Source organism: Myripristis murdjan, chromosome 16 (assembly GCF_902150065.1).
Source record: "Myripristis murdjan chromosome 16, fMyrMur1.1, whole genome shotgun sequence".
NCBI classification, from domain to species: Eukaryota; Metazoa; Chordata; class Actinopteri; order Holocentriformes; family Holocentridae; genus Myripristis; species Myripristis murdjan.
The window spans coordinates 14105820-14127377 of record NC_043995.1 but is presented as its reverse complement, the minus strand read 5'-3'; the positions used below and the strand labels follow the sequence as shown (position 1 = coordinate 14127377).

The 21558-nt window shown below is 41.0% G+C and overlaps 1 protein-coding gene across 2 annotated transcripts; it reads left to right on the top strand.

Annotated features, from left to right (window-relative positions):
* Nucleotides 1-91: 91 nt before the first annotated feature.
* faxcb (failed axon connections homolog, metaxin like GST domain containing b) lies at nucleotides 92-19012 on the top strand. 2 transcript variants are annotated; one of them, XM_030071793.1, is made up of 7 exons: nucleotides 92-490; nucleotides 2666-2787; nucleotides 7120-7255; nucleotides 8267-8463; nucleotides 13716-13933; nucleotides 16099-16215; nucleotides 16753-19012. In XM_030071793.1, exons 1-7 carry the CDS (start codon nucleotides 455-457, stop codon nucleotides 17064-17066), a joined length of 1140 nt encoding a protein of 379 aa, XP_029927653.1. In that variant the 5' UTR covers nucleotides 92-454; the 3' UTR covers nucleotides 17067-19012. The 2 variants fall into 2 exon arrangements, with proteins under 2 accessions (XP_029927653.1, XP_029927652.1); XM_030071792.1 differs by lacking the exon at nucleotides 92-490 and having other exon boundaries at nucleotides 2270-2787.
* The last annotated feature ends 2546 nt before the right edge of the window (nucleotides 19013-21558 follow it).

Below are 21558 nucleotides of genomic sequence, written 5' to 3'. Positions count from 1 at the left end.
GCATACTGCACAATACTACAGGGGTTGTTCAAATAAATTGTAACAGCAAACATGCGCGTTCGCTGTAAAGCCGCGGGAGTGCGCACGTTAACTTGCAGTAGCCATGGCTGCAGCGGTAGCCTACTTTGATGCACAACTGTAAACCCGTTAGAAACAGGACCGCCGGTGAAACTGGCATGTGGCTCGTACTGTTGTTGGGATACAAATGAGCGCATCAATTGGATCGAGCTGTTGTGTTTACACACGGCTGTTTGGACTCATCTGGGCACATTGTGCGTGTCTGCGGTTGACTGTAAGAAGGTGGTCAGTTGGCATCTGAGGGGCACCGACGCAGATGTCCGACCTGATAGGATCCTTCCGAAATCTTTTCCCGATCAAAGTTGACTTTATTCGTCTTTAGGCATGCTCGACGAAACCAAGCTCCAAAGAGAATCCGGTGGATTTATTTGTCAAGATGAGTGTCTTGTTGCACTTCCGAAGTTGCACCAGAGTGAGTAGCCTCACCGCCTGAGATTATGCCTACCTGTACGCCTATTGGTTTGCCCATGAACTCCAGCAGCTACACTGACTTGTGCATTTGTTATGTAGGCTACTGCATAAGATGAGTCAACTGGCTGCTTTGCATGAATTAGTATCAGCTTAACAACGGACAGAATTAACTTGTTTCACGATTACTACACACTGCACTGTTGTGCGGGAAAGTATCATGGCAACCCTTACAAGGACGAATTAAAGTAATCCTATAATAGGCTGCATTCTGCATACGGCTAGACGGCAATATAAAAATCACAACAGCACTGAAAAACTCAGCTGCTAGAAAGAAAAAAACATATAGGCATGTGATAACTTATTAATAACTTTATTTAGCGCACTTTTCATATATTGAATGCAGTTTTCTATACCACTAACGCATATACATAAACGTAAACATACATCAGAATTCCTGTAGTAATACATAGGGGATAAAATAGGCTACCTAAGAAGCCTGTGATATAAATCCAGTACAAACTCACCCTCAGGTCCCTTTAACAATATCATGATGATATATTGTGGAATCAAAGTCCGAGGTCACCGTCGGATTTTTAAATTCAGATAATCGCAATTATACATATATTTCTGAAAGTGTTTGGAGGCTTATAGGCAATTACCTTATCTTCTGTATAGAACTGCTGGTCTTACTAGGATGCAGAAGGCTCATCAGGGTGGGGTCATTTCTCACAGACCAGACAATAGGCCAGCACTGTGAAGCTACAGGAATTTTACTGCCCAAGGCCGGATATGACGACTTTACCTTCATAGTAATAGTGTGTAATTTGTCATCTGAAAAAAAAAAAAAGGAAGGCATCTTCTGCCCCTCGTATGTTAACGTCAAAGCCCAAAGGAAAATAGAAATAGTAGTAATTAAAAACACTGATTACAACAAAGTTCTGAATTCAGATCGGAAGAGGATGCAATGTAAAAAATACTAAATATATAAGTATAGGCTATGTGACTAAAGATTATGTTAAAAATGTAGACATAGTAAAGAACAAAAAAAAAAAAAAAAAAAAAAAAAAAAACTTTGGTAGGATATGGACCCTGGTTTGGGTAGCCTAAAAGGTTAAGTTTGGATAGTAGCTGCAAGATGGATGTAAATTAGTTGAGAAAACATTTTGTACCTTTTTCTCCATCAGAGCAGTGTAGGCCTACATCCCACTGTCCAGCTGTTCTCTACTACAACAATCATACTGAAAATGAATAATGTAGCAGCAGACAAGTCAAAACAAGGAGCAGATCTCATGTCAGCTCTTAGATTGGATAGTCAAATAAAATGCAAATCATATCCAACCGTGTCTAGAAAAGGTTGAAAGCTCATCCTTGCGACCTCACCAATGTAACTGAGTTTGTCTTTACATGTTTTACCATTTCACATCAGCAGTAGCAGCTGTGCAAGCACAAATTTGTGCCCTTTTAAGACACAAAGTTTACACATGAAAACAATTTATCGGGATGAAGTCTCCAGTGCTAAACACATAAAGAGTGACAAGCAGTGAGCAAAATTATCGTTGTGTACAGTAACTTAATCCATAATGAATTAATGCAGTAAATACAATATAACTCCTTATTACTGAATATATATATATATATATATATATATATATATACGAAATAACCTATATTTATATAATTAATGAACCAAAGGTTATATACTCAAAAAGTAAATTCTTAGGTGAATAATCAGTCACTGATTATAAAAGGTGTTTCAGGTGTTCAAAACATAGCGTTTTATTTTGAAGTTTGAAAACGGAAGTTTTATGGTTGTTTTCTGACTCGCTTGACGGTGATCTCAAGTCTGCGGAGGAGAGCGAGCTGCTTGCGGGGCATCGTCCTCGTGGGGTGGGGGGACGAGGATGTTTACTCCTTATGTTTATCTGGAAAACACACACACCGTCGCCATGCCGTAGCACAGCCGCCGGGTCATTTTGATGAAGCCGAAAGGGGACAGCAGGAGGGAGGAAGCTGGGGGGCTTTAACAGAGGGAGGGAGGATGTACTGGGGTGCTGGCTTCGCCTCTTCCCGGCCGTGTGTGGTTGAACTCGGGCGGAATCACAGCCTGCCCCTCGGGCTGTGCGGCTCCGACCAGCAGCAGTCCTTGTATGGCTATATCATCGCCTTCCCTTTACAGGACTACGGAGGGATCATGTCGGCTCTGGGGTCGGATTCCTGGTGGAAGAAGACCCTCTACATCACCGGGGGGGCTCTGCTGGCTGCTGCAGCCTACCTACTCCATGAACTGCTCGCCATCAGGTAGGAACGCAGAGTCCGACCCTGTGGTCATGCTACCTGCTCTGTCTCCTCACCATCACCTTCATCATTATCATGCTTTAATCTTTTATTCTCTCAGCTTTGATTGGAAGGGGAAATCAAACCCACTCTGACAGTGATTGATTGATGCCATCTTGATGGACTGCCGTACAAATTTGTAGCCTACAAATCAATAGGCCATAGGATATAATTTAATTCATGGTAGATCTCGCGATTGTTGATGTGGTTTGGGCCCTTAATTTTGCTCCATCCAAGGACACGAGACTAAAAAAAATAATAAATAAAAGAAATCCAGAATCACGCGTCAGCTCGTGTGCCAGGCCCCGTGGTGTCTCCGCCGGCACCTGAGCTGAACAAAATGCTCTGCTTGGGCTGCGGCGTCAGGCCGACCTCTACTCAACTCTGCAGACACACAGCTGCTGCCTCGATGGGCCTGAAAACACTCGCCTGTGTTTCCAGCTACAGCCTACCTTGTGATGACAGCGGATGAATCACGGAATGTGATTTAATTCATCTTTTCCATGCGAGAGATTAGACCGGGACAATAGCATGCTCTTCAATTGGGGATTATTTTGGGTGAGGCCAGTGCCTGGTACAGTGGCCTGGGAGCTTCTCTTTTCACCCGCCCTGCCCCCATGATAATCTGTGTAACCTTGCATTTCGTGTGGAGACACTGCTGAATCACGTGTAGGCTACTGAGGCCGAACTCGCAGCCTACCAGCATCATCTGTTAGGGCCATGTGATGTGCTGCCACTGGCAGCAGGCATGCCACAGTTGTGGGCTTAAGGCCTGTGTCCTTCCAGATGCTCAGTGTTGGGAGAGTTCCCTGTACCTTAATTAGCAGCACCTAAGAGTATTTTCACAAGCCTTTGGCAATGGACAGAAACACAGACTCAGCCACATAAGACAGTCAACAGACAGAGACGTTGTAGGGCCGTTTCAGCACCATAACACAGTGGACAGCTACACACAGCTGACAGAGACATTACAGGACTTTTAAGACAGTTAGCTGAGACTGAGGTAGATGGTTTCAGCACCACAGCATAGTGGACAGAGACATTATAGCACATTTAAGTGCCATGTTACAGTTGACAGTAACATAATAAGACATTGCTGCATGTTTCAGCACCACAAGGCAGTGGACAGTTATATGATATGAGGATTAGGCGCCAGAGCATAGTAAACAATGACGCTAAATGCAGCATGGGCTGGGAAGATGTAGTAGATTGTGCAGTTTCTTTAATAACTCAACACTAACAATCTAGGTAATGTACTGTGTGTAGATATGCATACGCTCAGGCATCTACTGCAGCTGTAAGTAAGAAAAGATGAATATACTGTAACATGATCGTCTATCTCCTACATCAACCACTGTAAACAGAAAGCAAGGAAACTTAAAAAAAAAAAATCCCATTTCAAGATCCATTCTTTCTAACTTGTCTAGTTTAGAAAATGTAGGTGGGCTTATCCCCTCACCACATCTCTGTTAAGAATTTTAAGGATCCCAATATTTATGGCAGTAGTTACGCTGCTGATATTTCCTCAACGGCTTAAAATATGAAGTAATATACCAAGAGGCAGAAGCAGCAACAACCAGAGGGAGTTATCTTAACGGTTTAATCCATATACTAATCCGCAGACTTCTGTGTTATTCCTCTCCTTTCTTATATAGACACTTCTATACTGTAATCTAGGAAGCTGACCAGAGTCCTCAATGAGTCCCTGAACATGAAGTCACTCAGCATCAGTAGTGCCTCAGCTTGGAAACTGCTGATGTTCATGGAAACCATATGCTGCTGTTCACTCTATTGTAGACACTTAACAGTCTAGGAATATCTCCTCCGGCGTCCAGTCGAGGTCTTATGTGTTTTTCTCTGCTGTGAATCTATACATTCCTATACATGTAACAGCACAGCTCATGCTTAGCTAAAATAAGCCCTTAAGAGCACAGAAACAAACCACTCAGTTAAACACTAATCTGGATTTATATCTACTGCATGATGTCTACATGATGAACTCAAAATAGGTTTTAACTGTCACATCTTATACTGTGCAAAAGCCTGTACAAACCTACCTACAGAAGATACATTTTATCAGTTTATTAAGTTTAATTTAAACCTAAGTTTTTCACTGCTGTATTCGTAAGATCTGACTAACTTGTTCACTTGGCCACTTTGTCACATAATATATAATTCATCAAATGACCTCAGATAATTAGTTGAGCATGTATGTGGTGTGAGCCCCTTCTACAGTATATTCAATTATTCATACTTGTAGATATGTGTCAGGAAAATTGCAGACCAGCCACAAGGCAGACAGTTCTTTCCTGCCTGATATAGGGTGCTAGGGCTTTTCTACAAAATCTCCTCTCACTCCTTTCAATGTCCTGTACAGATGCTACTAGCTCATGCTGTTCTATGAGACTGTTAAACTGACATATAGGTTCTGTGTGGGCCATGGTTAAATGTTATGGGAATGGAAAAAGAAAGAAAATCAAACCATGAATCATGATTTTATTGTGGACACCAGATTTTGTCAACAGAATGAATTACATTTTGCTTCTGAAAGCTGTCTGCTTCATGTGTGCCCCTGGTGATAACCTTACTGACTTGAAATGCAGCTACACAGGATGCAAGATAAATTCTAGAAAAATACTACATTGAAGTACCATCTCATCACATTTCATCTCAGTGAGGTTTAGTTGGTAACTGAATCAAAGTCATTATTCACCAAGTAGAATACATGTGCAGTAATTTGGCTCATTGATGCTGGTGCATCTATAGACTGACAGCTAAGAGCACACGTGCATACCGTCTCTCATGATATAGGTACAACTATCACATGAATCCAGCCAGCATGGCATAAGGCATTGCTGCAGCAGCAGAGAGAGATGATGAATGCCCAGTAGCCTGCTTACTCAAAGCTGAAGCAGTGTGGCTACCTGTTGAGCCAGCAATTGTAAATTCAAATGGCTAGCTCCAGTTAAATAAACCTGACCTCAAGTCTTCTTTGTTGACTCAACATTTTGTACTGACATTCATCAGTTCTACAGAGAGAAATCAATTACAGAGGAAGCAAAGAAAACAGTTTCTCCATCAATAGTGGTTTCAGTTGATCACTACTGTGTTTGTAGTAAGGAGTGCTGCCACATCCTGGGAAACTTAGGAACTCACTAACTTAAGTAGGAGTAGACAGGGAGACAGAGCAAGTAAATTACAGCTACATCACAAGTTACGACTAGATATCAACTGATATCTAACATCTGATCTCTTAAAGTGCAATTTTCTGATGGTAGATTTTTCCTTTAAGGAGCTCAGTTAAGGTCAGAGTGCACAAAATGTAGGCCTCTATGCAAAGTTATTGCTTAAAAGTTAATTAAGTGAAGCCACCTGAGGTGCTGAGAATAAAGAGCGCTTGGTGGCAGTGTGTATGTACGAGGGAGTGTTTAAAAAACAGAGCTCAGGGAGGCAGGAGCTGTCCCTCCTGTGCTTTAATAAGCTGCAGGTGAGAGCTTTTCCTTCCAGGAAGGTTTCTAAGAGCCTCAAACAGAGCAGCGAGCCCTGCTGCTGTCCTCTATTTGGAGGCTGAGTGGTGTTTGGTATTTCTCTCGCAGCACTGACTGACCTAGAAACCAGGTAATAGTGCTTGTCTCTTTCAGGCAGACTTCTGACAATGTTATGTGCTTATTAAAGGATACTATGTATGTTTTTTTTTTAAGTTTGTGCCAGTTGCCTCAGTTGCTCCTGTCCTCTCCATTCCTCGCACTGATGTTTGCACACAGATAGACAAGCAAAAATACCAGGGCTCATTTTCTTCCTTTCAGAATAAGACATTTGCCACTGTTTATTCTTGGAAGCTATGACAGACAACTTCCACACACGTGACATCTTCCCACAGTGAACATGAAGCCTTAATTTAGTTATGTTAAACTCTGTTTTATCCATTTGCCATTGTGTTTGAGTTTAGTGTTATCATAGCAGTGCGCGCATTAAATTACGCTCTGCTTCCTCTCATCTGACACTCAGTGGAAGAAACGGAAGTGTCCGCTAGGAAATAATCCCTCAAAAAATCCTTCACCGTACAAACTTGTCACATTCTTGTCATCCACATTTTGGTCAGCCAGCTGGGGAAAGCACTTTATTTCAAGCTAGGTTTGGCACTGAAATGTTTGTATAACGAAAAACAAGTGAATGTTGAAAAAACTAATTGCATACAGCATGCACTGCCAAAAAGTCGGAGAAAATTAATACTAGACACAGACAGAAAAAAAATGTGCTATGGCCCTAGCAGTTTGTTTTCTCTCTCTGTTTTAGGAAGGAGCAGGAGTTGGACTCTAAAGATGCCATCATCCTCCATCAGTTCTCCAGGCCAAAGAATGGCGTGCCCAGCCTCTCACCCTTCTGCCTCAAAATAGAGACTTACCTGCGCATGCTGGATCTGCCCTACCAGGTGAAATGCAGCAGGCTTTGCTTCAGTTTTTTATGTAGAGCTACAGGAGATGAGTCTTAAAATATCTGACAAATGTGTTGGCAAGTGGGGTTATTATTTTGTTTCATGGTTTGTACAATTGTCATTTTGGTGCATGCATTATCTGAAATTCCTGTTGTTTCATATATTTTTTCTTTAAATTTTGTCTCTCTTTTTGTCTGTCTTTTGCAATAAGCATATGAGCAGCACTGATGTCTTTCCCTTAGATTTTCTTTTCATAGAATTTAAGTTTTAGTGGGTGGTGCTCTTTTGTTTGTTAATAATATGATATACCATGTGTGTTGTCTTTTTCTGGTTTTAAAGGCTGCATTGCCGTAGAAGGAGGCAATTTTCTGGACTTATTAGACTAGCTGTTGTTTTATTTGCCTGTACTTGCTTGGTCATCATTACTGCATTACTAATCACCATTAATCTAATCTCTTGTGTGTGTTATTAAAGCACCAACAGTCATCCCAACATCCCCCCCACCACCACCTTCTTCTTCTTCTTTTTTTTTTTTTTTTTTTTTTTTTAAATTGCATGTCCTTACCTTTTGAGAAAGTAAGTGATAGGGAAAAACTGAAATGATGATTCATTTTGTTCCTTGGTGTGAAAATGAGGTGAGGAACAAATGGTGAACACATTTTTAGGGCATCAGCCAGCTGACATCAGGTGTTTAGAGCAGCAAATCCAAGAGCTTTCATGAACTGGGTGTAGGTGGAATTACTATTGTGTAAAACAGTTGGCAACAGAGAGCAACACAGCAGAGATGCACTTGTGTGAAAATGTCACAAATTGTTACTTTTAAGGAGATCGAGCCAACAAGCCAAAGTTAATCACAACACTACAATAGAAAGAAGAATATTTGAAACTTCAACCTAGATTCAAGCCAATCATTGGCATGATTACCCACAATAAAAAGTTAATTTTGTTCTGTTGAAAATGTACGTCGAGGCCTGCACATCCTCAAAGACCTTTTTCCTTCCTCTGCAGAACTACTTTGATGGGAAGCTGTCGCCACAGGGCAAGATGCCCTGGATCGAGTACAACCACGAGCAGGTTTCAGGGTCCGAGTTCATTGTGGACTTCTTGGAGGAGAAGTTGGGTGTCAACCTCAACAAGAACCTCACGCCCCAGGAGATAGCCGTGTCCCGGGCCGTAACCAAAATGGTGGAGGAACACCTCTACTGGTGAGTCTGTCATCTCACTGTGTTATTGTCTTTACAGTAACATCACACCCTGTCATCTAGTCACTTAGTATACTCTATCTACAATTACACTGTTTCTTTTGTAACCTGTTTGGCACAGGGGTTATTCAGAGGTTTCAGTGGAGAAAGGCATTTGCTCCTTGATTTTGACCCATATTGTGAACCATTTAAAGTTTTATTTTAGCAGCAGAATAGAATTTAGACATCTAGTGATCTTTAATGATTAAATCTAACCATAGTGTGAAATAACCTACACTGAATCAATTCAAAGACCAATCTATGCAAAAGGTTTCCAAGTTATTTATTCTCATATTCAGTTTCAACAGACGTTTCTAATGCAGTTTTACTTGTGTCCTGAATTCTTCCTGGGAAGTACATTGAAACAAGGCAGAGTGAGGCAGAGCGGCCCACTAGTATCAAGATTATTCTGGAAACAAATTGATAAGCTTTGGAAACTAGTGAGATCATCCCATCCACTGATAAATTTTTTTCTTACCTTGTTTAAAAAAACATTCTTCTAGTGATTTTGATTCTCAGATTTTATTTCAGTTTTACATGTCCTAGGATACCCGGCCAGAACTGAATTCTAAGATTTTTTCAAGTTCAAAACAATCTATTCTATTTTATTCTATTTTATTTTTTTATACAACTTTGACCAGTATCCCAGTATATTCTGTCATCAGAGCTCCTCTGCTGGTGAGTCACTGCAGTAGTTCTTGATGACCAATACAGTTGCTAGGAAATTGTTCACTGCTCCTGCTCCCAGAGTGCCTTTGGGTGTGTTCCATTACCTAAAAGCTCAATCCATCAATCAGCAACCCCCTCAACCACCCCCCCCCACACACACCCTGATCTAACACTGCTCCATCTCGCTGTATCAACGTGGTGACGCCTATCTCCCTCTGCTGATTGATCTCCAGATAGCTTCCAGCAGCACTTTGAACTGAACTATTGGATCTTGGTCTTCACAAAGACGGCTTGTAGGCTTTTTGGTCTGAAAAAAGAAGGGATCTTTCCAGTTCTGCTGTGCTGAGAAATTGTGTAATTTAGACAATAGAAGGAAAAGAGGCAGGCAGTGAGGAACATAACATTGCTCTGAAGCTATAGACGCATTTCATAAACTAACATCTCCCGTCCTGCTTCCTTAGTGCTCCACCTCCTTTCTTTCCATTCTCTAACCCCCCCACCCCCACCCCCTTATAAGCACACACACACACACACACACACACACACACACACACACACACACTGTGCTATGTTTAGGCTCATCATGCACAGGCCTATTGATTGAATTATTTATGTCAGTAGGAGGATGTAGGGGCTTGTTGCTCTTTGTGTGACCAGTTGCAGGCTAACAGCAGTCCTGAGGTATGGTGAGCTCATGCACACAGTGTGTCACATCCGTCAGTTTGCTTGACAGCTATTGCCATGACAGCAGTCACAGGAAATTGAGGAATCGGTAACTGTGGTAACTGTGCCATATGCTGTTTTCCATCCAGATGTCCATCTGGGCACTTAAATGATTAGTTTGCTGAAGATAAGAGCCAACAAAGAAAAGGTAGACTTGCAATAATAAAAAAAAATCTATATCTATATATATCTATAGATATAGATAGATAGATATGCATCTTAAAATGTCCATTTTGAGCCTCTGACTTTGATTGTGCCTCTGAATAACAATAATGTCAATCAGTGAATTAGTGATTATCAATCAGTGAATGATGTTTTTGTACATTACACATAATGCTAAAATTATGCCGGGTCGAGTCAAAATCTATCATAAGAAGGCCCATTTTTTTGTATTAGTGTATTAATTATTTTCTTTGGAAACCTCAGTTTTATTTTAACATTAAAAAAAATCTGTCAGCTGCTGACCGTTAAAATGTATATAAATGTATGTAATCTATGAGTTTTGGTAGAGTGCTGCTTAGTTTTTGCAATCCTGAAATTGTTATTATTATTGTTATTATTGGTGGTAGTAGTAGTAGTAGTAGTAGTAGTAGTAGTAGTAATAGTAAGAGTATTAGTGGTGGTGATGGTAGTAGTAGTAGTGATAATAGTAGTGTTATTACTTTATCATTATTATTATTATTATTATTACTATTAGGGTTGTTAATGATTGTCATTATTTATATAAACTTTTCAAAACTCAGTTACAAAGCACTTTACAAAGGATAAGAAATAGAAAAATCTGCTTCAAAAGCAATAAAAACACCTGGCCTCTAACAAGATGGTTGATTAACAGGATATTTTTTTGATTGAAAAACATTCACCGTTGCTAGGCAAAGTGGTCTTGGAGTATTCTAGTAGGTTTGGGTGGCTTTTTGTATATGAAAAACTCTTCCCTGAATTTCTAACCAGAGGACAGCAGATCCTCTTAGGACACCAGATTGTGTAACAGGAGGACAGGACAGTGTGTTTGGCCACTGGACGGTCACCAGAGATATAGGCCAGATGCTTTTATTCAATTTCCCCGGAGCGACCAGTCACCCAGAGTTACCCAGCAGACTGCAGGCTGCATACAGAGGCTCTGTGTTCAAAGCTTTCCCTCTGCTTCACAGTCATATCACACCATTGGTTAGTTTCTACCAGCAGAATTGTAACTACCATCACACTGGGCGGGAAGGCTAGTTCATGTTTCCACTAATTATGTGGCATGGAAAAAAATGCAACTGTGCAGGGATAAAGCAGCATAATCTTATTAATCTTGTTAGCGTCTGCACACGCAAGGAAGCTGCATGACTCAGGTTAACTGCAAAATGTGAACAGGGACACTTAACTCTTTTCCTGAACCTTCCAAAGTAAAATCGTATTGATTTCCTTTAGCAAATCTACACTGATAAAAAAAGAAGATGTAAATAACGCCAAGCTTACAATTGAAAGAGGGATTTGGAAGCTTTGAGACGGCTGAGATGTGGATTGTGCAAAACAGGCTGAAACTCAGTATCAGGAAGATGTCTCCAGCATTTTCTATTTCAGTGTAGTTCTTTTAACATCCTCCCTCCCTCAGAAGTCCCTTGCATTGTGCTTTTCACCAACACAGACACACAGGATGTGACGGTCTATGAAACAGCTGTTTAATTTAGATGGAGATTGTACTGACGTTACCCTTTTTCAAGCCGCGCAAGAGGAATGTGCATGCTGCTGTTTTCTCTCTTCTCTCAAACATTGAATTTGATAATAAATGAGTGGCTCAACAAAAGGAGCATGCAGTGCAGCAATGAGTGGATTTTTTATTCACTGGCTCTTAATCCAACACCTTAATTGAATTTCGTGGATGGGTGCACAGTCACCTTGCCTCCTCTAACCTATTCCTGCATGAGTAGTGGGGACAGCCAGCTCCCAGACCCCAGGCCTCTCCTCATGTATAACAGCAACCTTGACAGTCTGAAGGGGTAAATATATTATGTTGGCTCCTGGCAGTGAGCTGGAAGCAGTTTAAAGGATGAATGGTCAAGGGGATGTGGGCATGAGGAAGTGGCGCTGTACATTTATCGATTGGGTGTAGGCTTGATGTCAGCAGACATAAAGCTTGGTTGGTAACAGGGCGGCGGTGTCTTATTCCTCTACGCATTAAGACTGAAACTGTTTATTTGTTTGTTTGTTTTGGCAGAAATTGAAATTGAAATTGGGTTTTGTGTTGCTAACATAGAGAAATCATAGCTGTTCATCAAATATTGATAAAAAAAAAAATACTCTTGGATTAATGCTGTTTCATGTCTGTGTTAGACTGTGAAAATCATTTGCTGTCCAAATGGACAGAGTATTGAAATAAAACAAAATACAGGGAGGTTCAAGATTTTCAGAGCCCAGTGAAAAACATCACTTTTGTATAACAGCACAAAATGTTGAATTGAACATTGAAAACTGAAATATATCATCTCTAAATGCTTGAACTCTTGTGGTATAGCATTTTTTGGAGAGGCACAGTTAAACATTTCAAATGCAAAAGCTTGATTTACACTACAAGACAGAACATCACCAGCATGTTGCCACAGCTTAATAGCATCTTAGTGGATGTTCCACTAGCCTGCTGCCTTTTGGCAGATAGTGTGTGTTCTCACCACCAGGACCACAGCCTAATCAAAATGAGATAACATATGTTTCAAGTCTTCTCATGAGCAAAAGCCAGTTGGTGATTCTGCAACACTTAAGGACTTTGAGGGGGATGAGAAGTTGTAGCATCCACCTTTTTAGCAGGCAGTTCCTCTCTAAACTTGACATTTTAGACTAAATGTGTGTTTCAACATGTAAATATAATTTGGGTTCATATACTGTAATATGTATGCGCTGAATGTGCTGCAGTATATTTGTAGGGAGATAGCCTGTTACCTGGAAGATAGACAGTGTTATACGAAAGTCCACTGATGATTAAATAAGGGATGGAACTTGTTGATGTGTAAATGCCACTTTTGACTACACTTAAGCAAAACTGTTGTCTCTATTGCATGAAGAAAGTTATTCTTAGAGATAGTGTGTATGTAGATCAGCAGCCTCCCACTGATGGACACAATAACTTTAACTTCAAGGTAATCGCCTTCTGCAGAATCAGTGGATGTATACCATTATGAGAGTATGTAGAGTATACATTTTCCTGAAAATAGGAGGTTTATATTTATGACAATAACTTGTGTTCAAATCGTCCAGCATGTTTCAAAGCATGGTTACCGAGGGCTTTAGAAGGAAACAGAGGAAAGGTAAAATCAGCTAAAATCGAAGATAAAAGTAAACTGTTAAATGGAGGCCAAACACAAGACTAGACCAGACCATGGAACAGCGAATAGGACCCTGTTGTTTTTATGTCCCGCCACGGTGATACAACATGAAGTTGCCCTGGTGGTGTCTCTCTATCAGTGTGACACATTCTCAATAACTCAATGACAATCCGTGATAGAAACTTCACACATACACCATAGCTTCCCCCTACAGAGTAGATGATCTGTTTTTCCTCTGTTGGTTCAGTTTTGCTGGTTGTGGTTAATATATCATTGTGTTTATGGTGGAACGTTAGGCAGATCAGATGCCTCTTGTTAAGCTGCATCCCCTGAGGAGCTCAGTTTGCGATCCAGCTAATAAGGCTAGTAATTAAAAGGTGTGTGATACAGCTTGGCACCAGGTGTATCCAAACTGATGAGTAAAGTGTTTGTAAATCTGCTCTGACGCTAACATGTAACCAATGTCAAGAAGCTGAAACAGGAGTCATGTGATGCTGTCTGTTTTGGTGTGTTCTCCAGGACGATAGCTTACTGCCAGTGGGTGGACAACTTGGAGGAGACCCAGAAGCTGCTGGCGATGAGCGGCCCGCTGAGCGACACGCTGAAGTGGCTGCTGAGCCACCTGAACGGCAGCATGGTGCGCAGGGAGATGTACGGCCACGGCATCGGACGCTTCTCCAAGGAGGAGGTCTACGCCCTGATGGAGAAGGACATGAGGACGCTGGCCACCCTGCTGGGTACAGAGGGGAGAGGGAGGGAGAGTGTGTGTGTGTGGGTGTGTGTGTGTGGATCTGAGGTGAAACTGTATGTCTTTGAAAAGACTTTCCTTGCCTTCTATTCCACATTGAACATTTATTTGATTACAGTTACTAATTACCTCAACAAAACTGGATTACCCAAACTCGGTAAATTATAATGATTACTTCCAGTTCCTTTCACATTATTTTGCCATATTTGAAATATAAAATTACAGAAAAAATACTCTTTAAGTTCAGGGAATATTTTTCCACTTTGCAAACAGACATTCTGAGCGTCTGGCTTTTACTTGACAGAAAGCATTTGATTTTTCACATCTGCAGTTTGTAATCAGAGTGGATTATTTTTTTACATAATGCAGCAGAATACACTTTCAGGTTTTTTTTTTTTTTATACTATTATTATTATTAGCAGAATGATTTCTGCACAAGATGCTGCAGATGCTGCTCAGTTTTTCTGCTTTTCTTAACATCTGGTCTAATCAAACCTAATATGGAATGAGAGTAAAAGCAATTTTTATAATTGTAATTTTAAAAAGTAAGTCATAGGCCTAACTGATTGCAAAAACTGAAAAACAAGTGCATTCCTCCAGTAGCAGTCGTTTTTGGCTTTTACCCAGAAGTAATTCTTTGATTATTCACATCTGCAATCAGAATAGTTGCTTTTTGTGAGAAATTGCAATAGGATAATGTTTCAGGCTTGTTTTTTTTTTTTTTTTTTTTTTTATTTAAAATACAGAAGGCTGTTCTATGTTATTGCTTTTTCCTACCTCATATCTAAAGAAAATATGTGAACTTTAAACCTATCAGTCAGTTTTCTTATATTTAATATACTCTGACAAACTTTTTAAAAATGTAATATATTTATGTGCTGCATACTATATCCTGCGATGAGGACACAGGTTTTAGAATTGCAAAAAAACACTTATGAATAATGTATCCTGGGTAAATATATACATAAACATTTAAAATATATAACAATACATGTAAAATTAACTTTCCTGTCCTTCATATGTTGTACAAATATTTACAATACGCACACACGATACAAAAAATACATGTTCATATATATGGTTTCTATATATGTTAATATCCTACATGTATGTTTTTTACATGTGTGTGTGTGAGGGAGAGAGAGATACACTGATGTAGAAGTGACGAATGAAAAGGAGAGCTTTGGAAGTCAGGCGTGGTTACACAATATCTGAGTGAGATGTCAAGATGGAAATAAGCAGTCAGACGCTGGAGAGAAATATAATTTTGCATCGATCTGTTTGTATCATTGTAATGGATGGCCAGTAGTCGTAAATAGAAAACTTCTCCCTGACAAAATGTATTAGTACTGTCTGTACCAACATCATCATTTCAGCAGATGCTTTTTTTTCTGTTACCTTGAGCTTTTCTAGTCCTACGTGCCAGAACTGTAAATCTAAAATGTATTGTTGCTACCAAAAGTGCACCTATCCCAGCTCAAGATTAATATGATTTATTAATTTAAGTGTAAATAATTTTTAGGTCATAAAAGAGCTTCATAGCAATAATTAGTACGTGGCCTTACTTCAGATGTGAGCAGGTCTAGCGTAAAGTGATGTCGCTCTGCAGGTTACAGTTGTTGATCTCAGTTGTCTTGTTTTGTTTGCCCATTGGATTGTTAACATTTGGTCACAATTATATATAGTTTATTCCATGACGGGACTGTGTTAGGGGTGACATGTTACTTTGTATTGTATTAGAATACTGATTACTGGTAACCATTAACTTAATGCACTTCTTATTGAATTCTTCAGTAAATGAGTTACTTTTTAAAATTACAAAAGTGGTTATTTTTAATTTGTGTTTCATATCAAGTTTAATGAGTGCAGATGTTTAAAAAAGAACCAAAATGTTAAGATTTTGCAGCCTCTCATGCACAAATCATGCTGCTAATAGAAAAAAAAAACAATATAAGTACATGAGAAAATTCAGTGTAATAAAAAAACAGAACGGTGGTTTTGTGTTGCATTTTAAAACAATATTTGACAGCACACTTAGCTGTGGAGTCCATACTGCCATGGTAGCTTTGTAACTTAATACTTACCTCTTAAAACTTACTGGCTTGTTGTGAGCTCTGCTGTTTCCTGTTTGACTCATCACTGTTTCTCCTCCAGGAGATAAGAAGTACTTCATGGGCAGTAAGATATCAACAGTAGATGCCACAGTGTTTGGGCATCTGGCCCAGGCTATGTGGACTTTGCCTGGCACGCGACCAGAGCAACTCATCAAAGGTCAGTGGATGTGTTAAGGATACTCACATTTAGAATGAATGATATACGAGTAAAGATGTCAGCATTGCATATTTAACATTTTTCATTTTGAGTGTTCTGCCCACTAGATGGCAGTAACACACCACTGCAATGCAGTGTTAACTGACACAGCTCTTTGATTCTTGGTTTCATGTCCTCCAAGACAGTGTTCAGAGCAGGAGGCACTAGAGAGTCTTGTGCTTGCACAAAGAGACAAAAATAGAAATCAAAGAGTGAACATGAAATCAGCTTGTAATGTCAAAAATCAAGTTCTTCTTGCCCCCTCGTTGCTGTCAGGTTGATACTTAATTTGTGATGAAAGAGCACGTAGCTCAGGGATAAGAGCACATTAAACGTCTGAAAATGTATCCCCGGTGTGTCCTCTGCCTCCTCCTCAAACTTACAATGTCAGTAGCTCATTTTAAAAAGCCTTTTTCTGTCACTGTGCTGAATGAACTCATAGCAGCTGAAGTACTGATGGCATATGTGAACCTGCGGTGTGTGTTGTTTCCCTGACAGGTGAGCTGATCAACCTGGCCATGTTCTGTGAGCGGATGCGGCGGAGGTTCTGGCCCGAGTGGTTTGTGGAGGTGGAGGATATGTATTATGACGGAGACAGCGAGAGCAGCAGCGGTGGCTCGCCTACAGGCCTGCTGGACTTTGGCCTGTTCTCCAGGACTGACACTCTGGACGACAGTGACACCAGCAGCCACTCGGCCGCGCACACACACTCCCCCGACTCGGACCACTCGCTGTTTGACTCAGACGTAGGCACAGGCTCCGATAACGACATTCAGCTTAAGGAGGACTCAATTCCAGACATGGACGTTTGAACTGAGAACATCTGTGACCAGAATTGGCCAACAGATTTAGGAAGCTGAACTGGTCAGCTCTGCAGGCTGCTATCTGGTTTTGCTGAACAAATATGGATGAGACACACAGGCTGTCTCGCCGGTCCACACAGCAGCTCTCACAGATGAAGAAACTGTTCCAGCTTCTCCATCCCATGACAGAACTCACTATCATAATGATGTACATGATGTCTGATGGATGAACTTGGTATTTATATGCAGAGCATATGAACTGAACCTCACAATACACATACTGTATGGTTTGTGCCCTCCCTTACTGTCAGAACTGTCGCTGTGGCAGTTTCTCTTTGCCTTATTTGTCTTGTCCTAAAATATGGAAGCTGGTTTGAAATGTAAAGGGAAAGTGCACATCTTACAAAGGTAAAGGTATGGAGAAGACAGACATTAAAGCACTGGGGATAAAGATAGGTAGCGCTTCACTTGCTATGAAATGATGCAACTATATACAACTCTACCTTGTGTCTTAACGCACAAACTCATTCAAATGGGTGAAATTTATTCATTTGGCTAAACAGAACAGCTGCTAAGTCTCAGCTGCAAATCATCCCTATACTGAGCAGTAAACTTAGTTGACATTGAGGGGCAGCCAGTGCTCTGGATTGAATGTTATATGATTTCCATTATGCTATGTGGGGAAACCTATAACACCTCCTCTGGTGACCTCATCACTCCATGTAATTATCTAAAGTTTTCTGAAAGGAATTAATCTCAAAAAGTGATGCATGGGTATCTCCACCAAACCACAGCCCCAGTCAAAATGAGATTCACCTGTACGCCTATAGAAGGGAAGTGCAAAAGAGTTTCAATTTCCAGGAGTGAGTTATTGCTTGCATTTCGCCCTGCTGAGTAATTATTTTCTGGCAAGGCAGCACTGGTGAATTTGCTGGGGTTTTTGGTTGTTAATTTCAACATCTATTCAATGGAGGCGAAGAGGTGCAGTTATTGTATTTCACCACTAGAGGGTAGTAGCAGCCAGGCTGGTTTCTCCTCTATCCTGTAACATCAAGGTCATTTTCCTCTGAGGCCCCTCCGCATGTCTGTCACTCTTGGAGTGTGTGTGGATCGATTTCTGCGACCAATTATTTCCCCCTGAGTCTTAAACTTCAATGTTGTGGTTCTATTCAGTGATTATCTGCTTTGTGCATCATTACGTACAAAACAAAAAAAAAATGTGTTCAGTATGTATGTGTGTGTGCATGTTTTTGTATGTGTGCATGCACATGCATACATACATATGCTGCATGTTTTGCGTAAAGACCGAGAGCGAGACAGTGATCGAGCACAGCTAGAAACAAGCCTTAGTGCTCAGGGTGAATGTGAATGCATTTGTTTGCTTTTACTCTATCTGAGTCTTAGTTCTGATATAATTTAAAGTCAGTGCCACTTTATTCTCTTTTCTAGACAAAATTATCTGTCAAAGGTATTTTTGTGTTAATCTTTGTTTTCTTATTGCTCTCAAAGAGAGACGTTATTTTGCACTAGTGTAAATTTACTTTCACCTTGTTTCATGGTATCAGTCTGCTACCAAGCTACTGAAAAGACCAAATGAATGGAAATATAAAAATGTTATCAGTAACGCAGGACGCTTACAGTAACAGTTGTGCACTGGGGTGTGGTGGAGTGGGGGTACTATATTATTTATTTTGTTTGTGTGTATGTGAAGGTTACCGGGTGTGAGTGTTTATCTCTGCCTGACATCAAGATCATGTGATGAAGAAGTAAACAAGTCTTAACAAAGACACCGAGACTGAATGCCACACAAAATGGAATTGTGAATGCGGCTGGTATAAAACCCTCAAACTGGGGACAAAATGGACCAAAACATTAGAGCAAGTTTGTCTTTATATTTAGGTTCGGTGGTAGTGCTTGCAGTAGCAATAAAATGGTTGTAAAAAGATGCATTTAGAGTGTGACTAGAAGTTTAAAGGGGTTGTTCACCCATTTTGAAAAATGTGTTATTATTTTACTCCCCCCTAGCTGTTATGTAGGATAGTAGTGATGCTATTTTCCGCCCACTGGATACTGGCCGCAACTTCAATGCATACACAACTACAGAGTGCAAAAGGACAACAGTTTTGCACAAATTACTATTAATAACTGTGTTTTTGATTAATATGCAGAAAGACCACACAAGAAAATATCTCTGCCATTGGTATTTGATTTTTGTTTTGTTTTTTTAAACCTCAACATTTTTACACCATTTTGGACAGTAAAAATCCTGCTACACATCATCAAATTTAAACTTTGTTTATCAAAAAACTTCAGTTGTTTAGGCTGCTATTTCTATTTCTCAGTGGCAGGAGGCTAACAGTATCCAGCACTCAGTAACAATGAGAGGAAGATAGCACCACTACTGTCCTACATAATAAATACAGGGTCACTGAAATAATCTAAAGTTTTTCGAAATGGTGAGCTATCCCTTTAACTGAGAAGTCTGGTTATAACGATATGTATGGGGGAGAAGGCTGGATAGGTAATAGAGGCCAGAACTTGATCCAATCCCAGGGACTCAGACACTCTTCCACAACCCCATCCTGTGGCTGGCGTCCCCTCCCTCTGGCCTGAGTTGTTTGCCGTTGAATCGTCTACGCAATTGCCTCATACAGTCTGGTTGTCATATCAAGTTAGACTGCTTTATCAAGCCATATTAAATCTAGATGTCTTGTTATTGGAACCATGTCGTAACATTACAGCTGGGGTCATGTAAATATTGTACGTGTGACAAACTGTACCATACTGTGTGTAGATCTGGCTGACTGATCAAACTACCTATGGATGTGCAGTCATAACCCGGAGCGACTGGATGACAACAATTACTCTCGATGATTTCAATAAAGAATAGCTGTGACAATTTTAATCATGCAGTCGTTTTATGTTCTTTTATCAGGTTAATTTGCATTCTTATCATGTGTCTCTAGGTTAATAAGAGGGTGTTGATATCATGACGCTGCTTTATTGAGCCGTGCGCTGTGTTTTAGCATTCATAATAGCCCCGCAAATTTGTGTTACATTGTCCTATCTCAGGCAGTGTGTGTGTGTGTGGGTGTGCGCGTGTGTTTTCAATCAGGCTAACAAGTCGCAGTCGTTCAGGTGCAGAGGAGGGCTGATTAAGGCTCTGCCAGCCGCTGGAGGCGAGAGCGGAGGAGAAGAGAGGAGAGGAGGGCTTGGAGAGCACAAAGTGGAAGAGGAGCTGGAAGCGGAACAGCCGAGGGGTGAGGGAAACCGGAGGGAGGAGGGGAGATGTGGGGGAGTGGAGGAGAGGAGCAGGTGCCTGAGAGGAGAGGAAGGGTGAAGAGGCCAGGACTGAGGAGTGAAGAAGAGGAGGAGGAGGAGGGAAGAGATAGAGGGGAGAGAGGGAAGTCATTGGGGAGGAGAGAAAGAAGGAGTTGGGGAGGAGAGAGGAGAGGAGAATCAGGAGGAGCGTTTTTTTTGGGGGGGGGGGGGGGGGGGGGTGCGGGGATGGGAGGGTTGTTATTCTTGACAGGAGAGGAGAAGAGAGGAGAGGAGAGGAGAAGAGAGAGGAGAGGAGAGAAGGAGGCTGGGCTGGGGGCCCGGGGAGGAGAGCGAGGGCCACGGATCAGGAACCAGGCTCCCAGGGGACGGAGCAGGTGCAGGCTGCAAGCAAGGCCTTTGGGCCTGAAGGGGCTGCCAGAGCTTAAAACAATCTGCACTGCTCCTTTTTTAATTTGGCTCTCTGAACAGCCCACCCTTCACACTGACTCTCTCTCTCTCTGTCTCTCTCTCCCTCTATGCTTAACAGATCAGCGATCCACAAAGAGGGGTAAACACACACAGCAAAATTAAAAACGGAACTCCCCTGGCACAGCAAAACAAATTAGAGCAAACAAATTACACAGAGTCAACACACAAACAGTGGAGCATCTGTGGCTCTCTGGACTAGAGGAGCCGGTGGCTACCTCCTGCACCATCACCACCACCTACATCACAATAAACACTGTGTCAATCCCACACACTCACACACACATGCATCTCAGCTCCCTGTGATTCACTCACTTTAACTGACTCCTGCTGAATACCATTTTGGTTGTAATGTCAAAGAAACCTGTCTGTCTGCTTTTGCATATTTTGAATCGCTTCAGAACGTTTAAACAAGAGGCATGATGCTCGATGGATGAATGTCATGTCACACAGTGTCTGTAACACTAATATATTTGGTTAAATCCCCCATGCATTTTATCAGTATCATCATTTCCTCTGTATTCATTTAGCAGCAGTGTGACGCTCAACCTGAAATATAAATTAGAGGCCCACACAGCAGCAGATATTGGACAAAATGGGAATCATCAAATATAGCACCATAGCCACATAAATCTACAGAGGAAATACGCAGTGTGATCTGATTATATATCAAAATACATATTGCATGTCCAGTTAAGTCCATGGTCTAATCTAACACATGCTTTCTCTGTCACCCTGATGTGTTGTCCTTCTA

Coding starts and splice junctions, on each gene's coding strand:
- faxcb (XM_030071792.1), top strand. CDS start 2,528: ATGTACTGGGGTGCTGGCTTCGCCTCTTCCCGGCCGTGTGTGGTTGAA. Junction 7,256..8,266: donor TGCTGGATCTGCCCTACCAG/GTGAAATGCAGC, acceptor CTTCCTCTGCAG/AACTACTTTGATGGGAAGCT. Junction 13,934..16,098: donor GACGCTGGCCACCCTGCTGG/GTACAGAGGGGA, acceptor TTTCTCCTCCAG/GAGATAAGAAGTACTTCATG.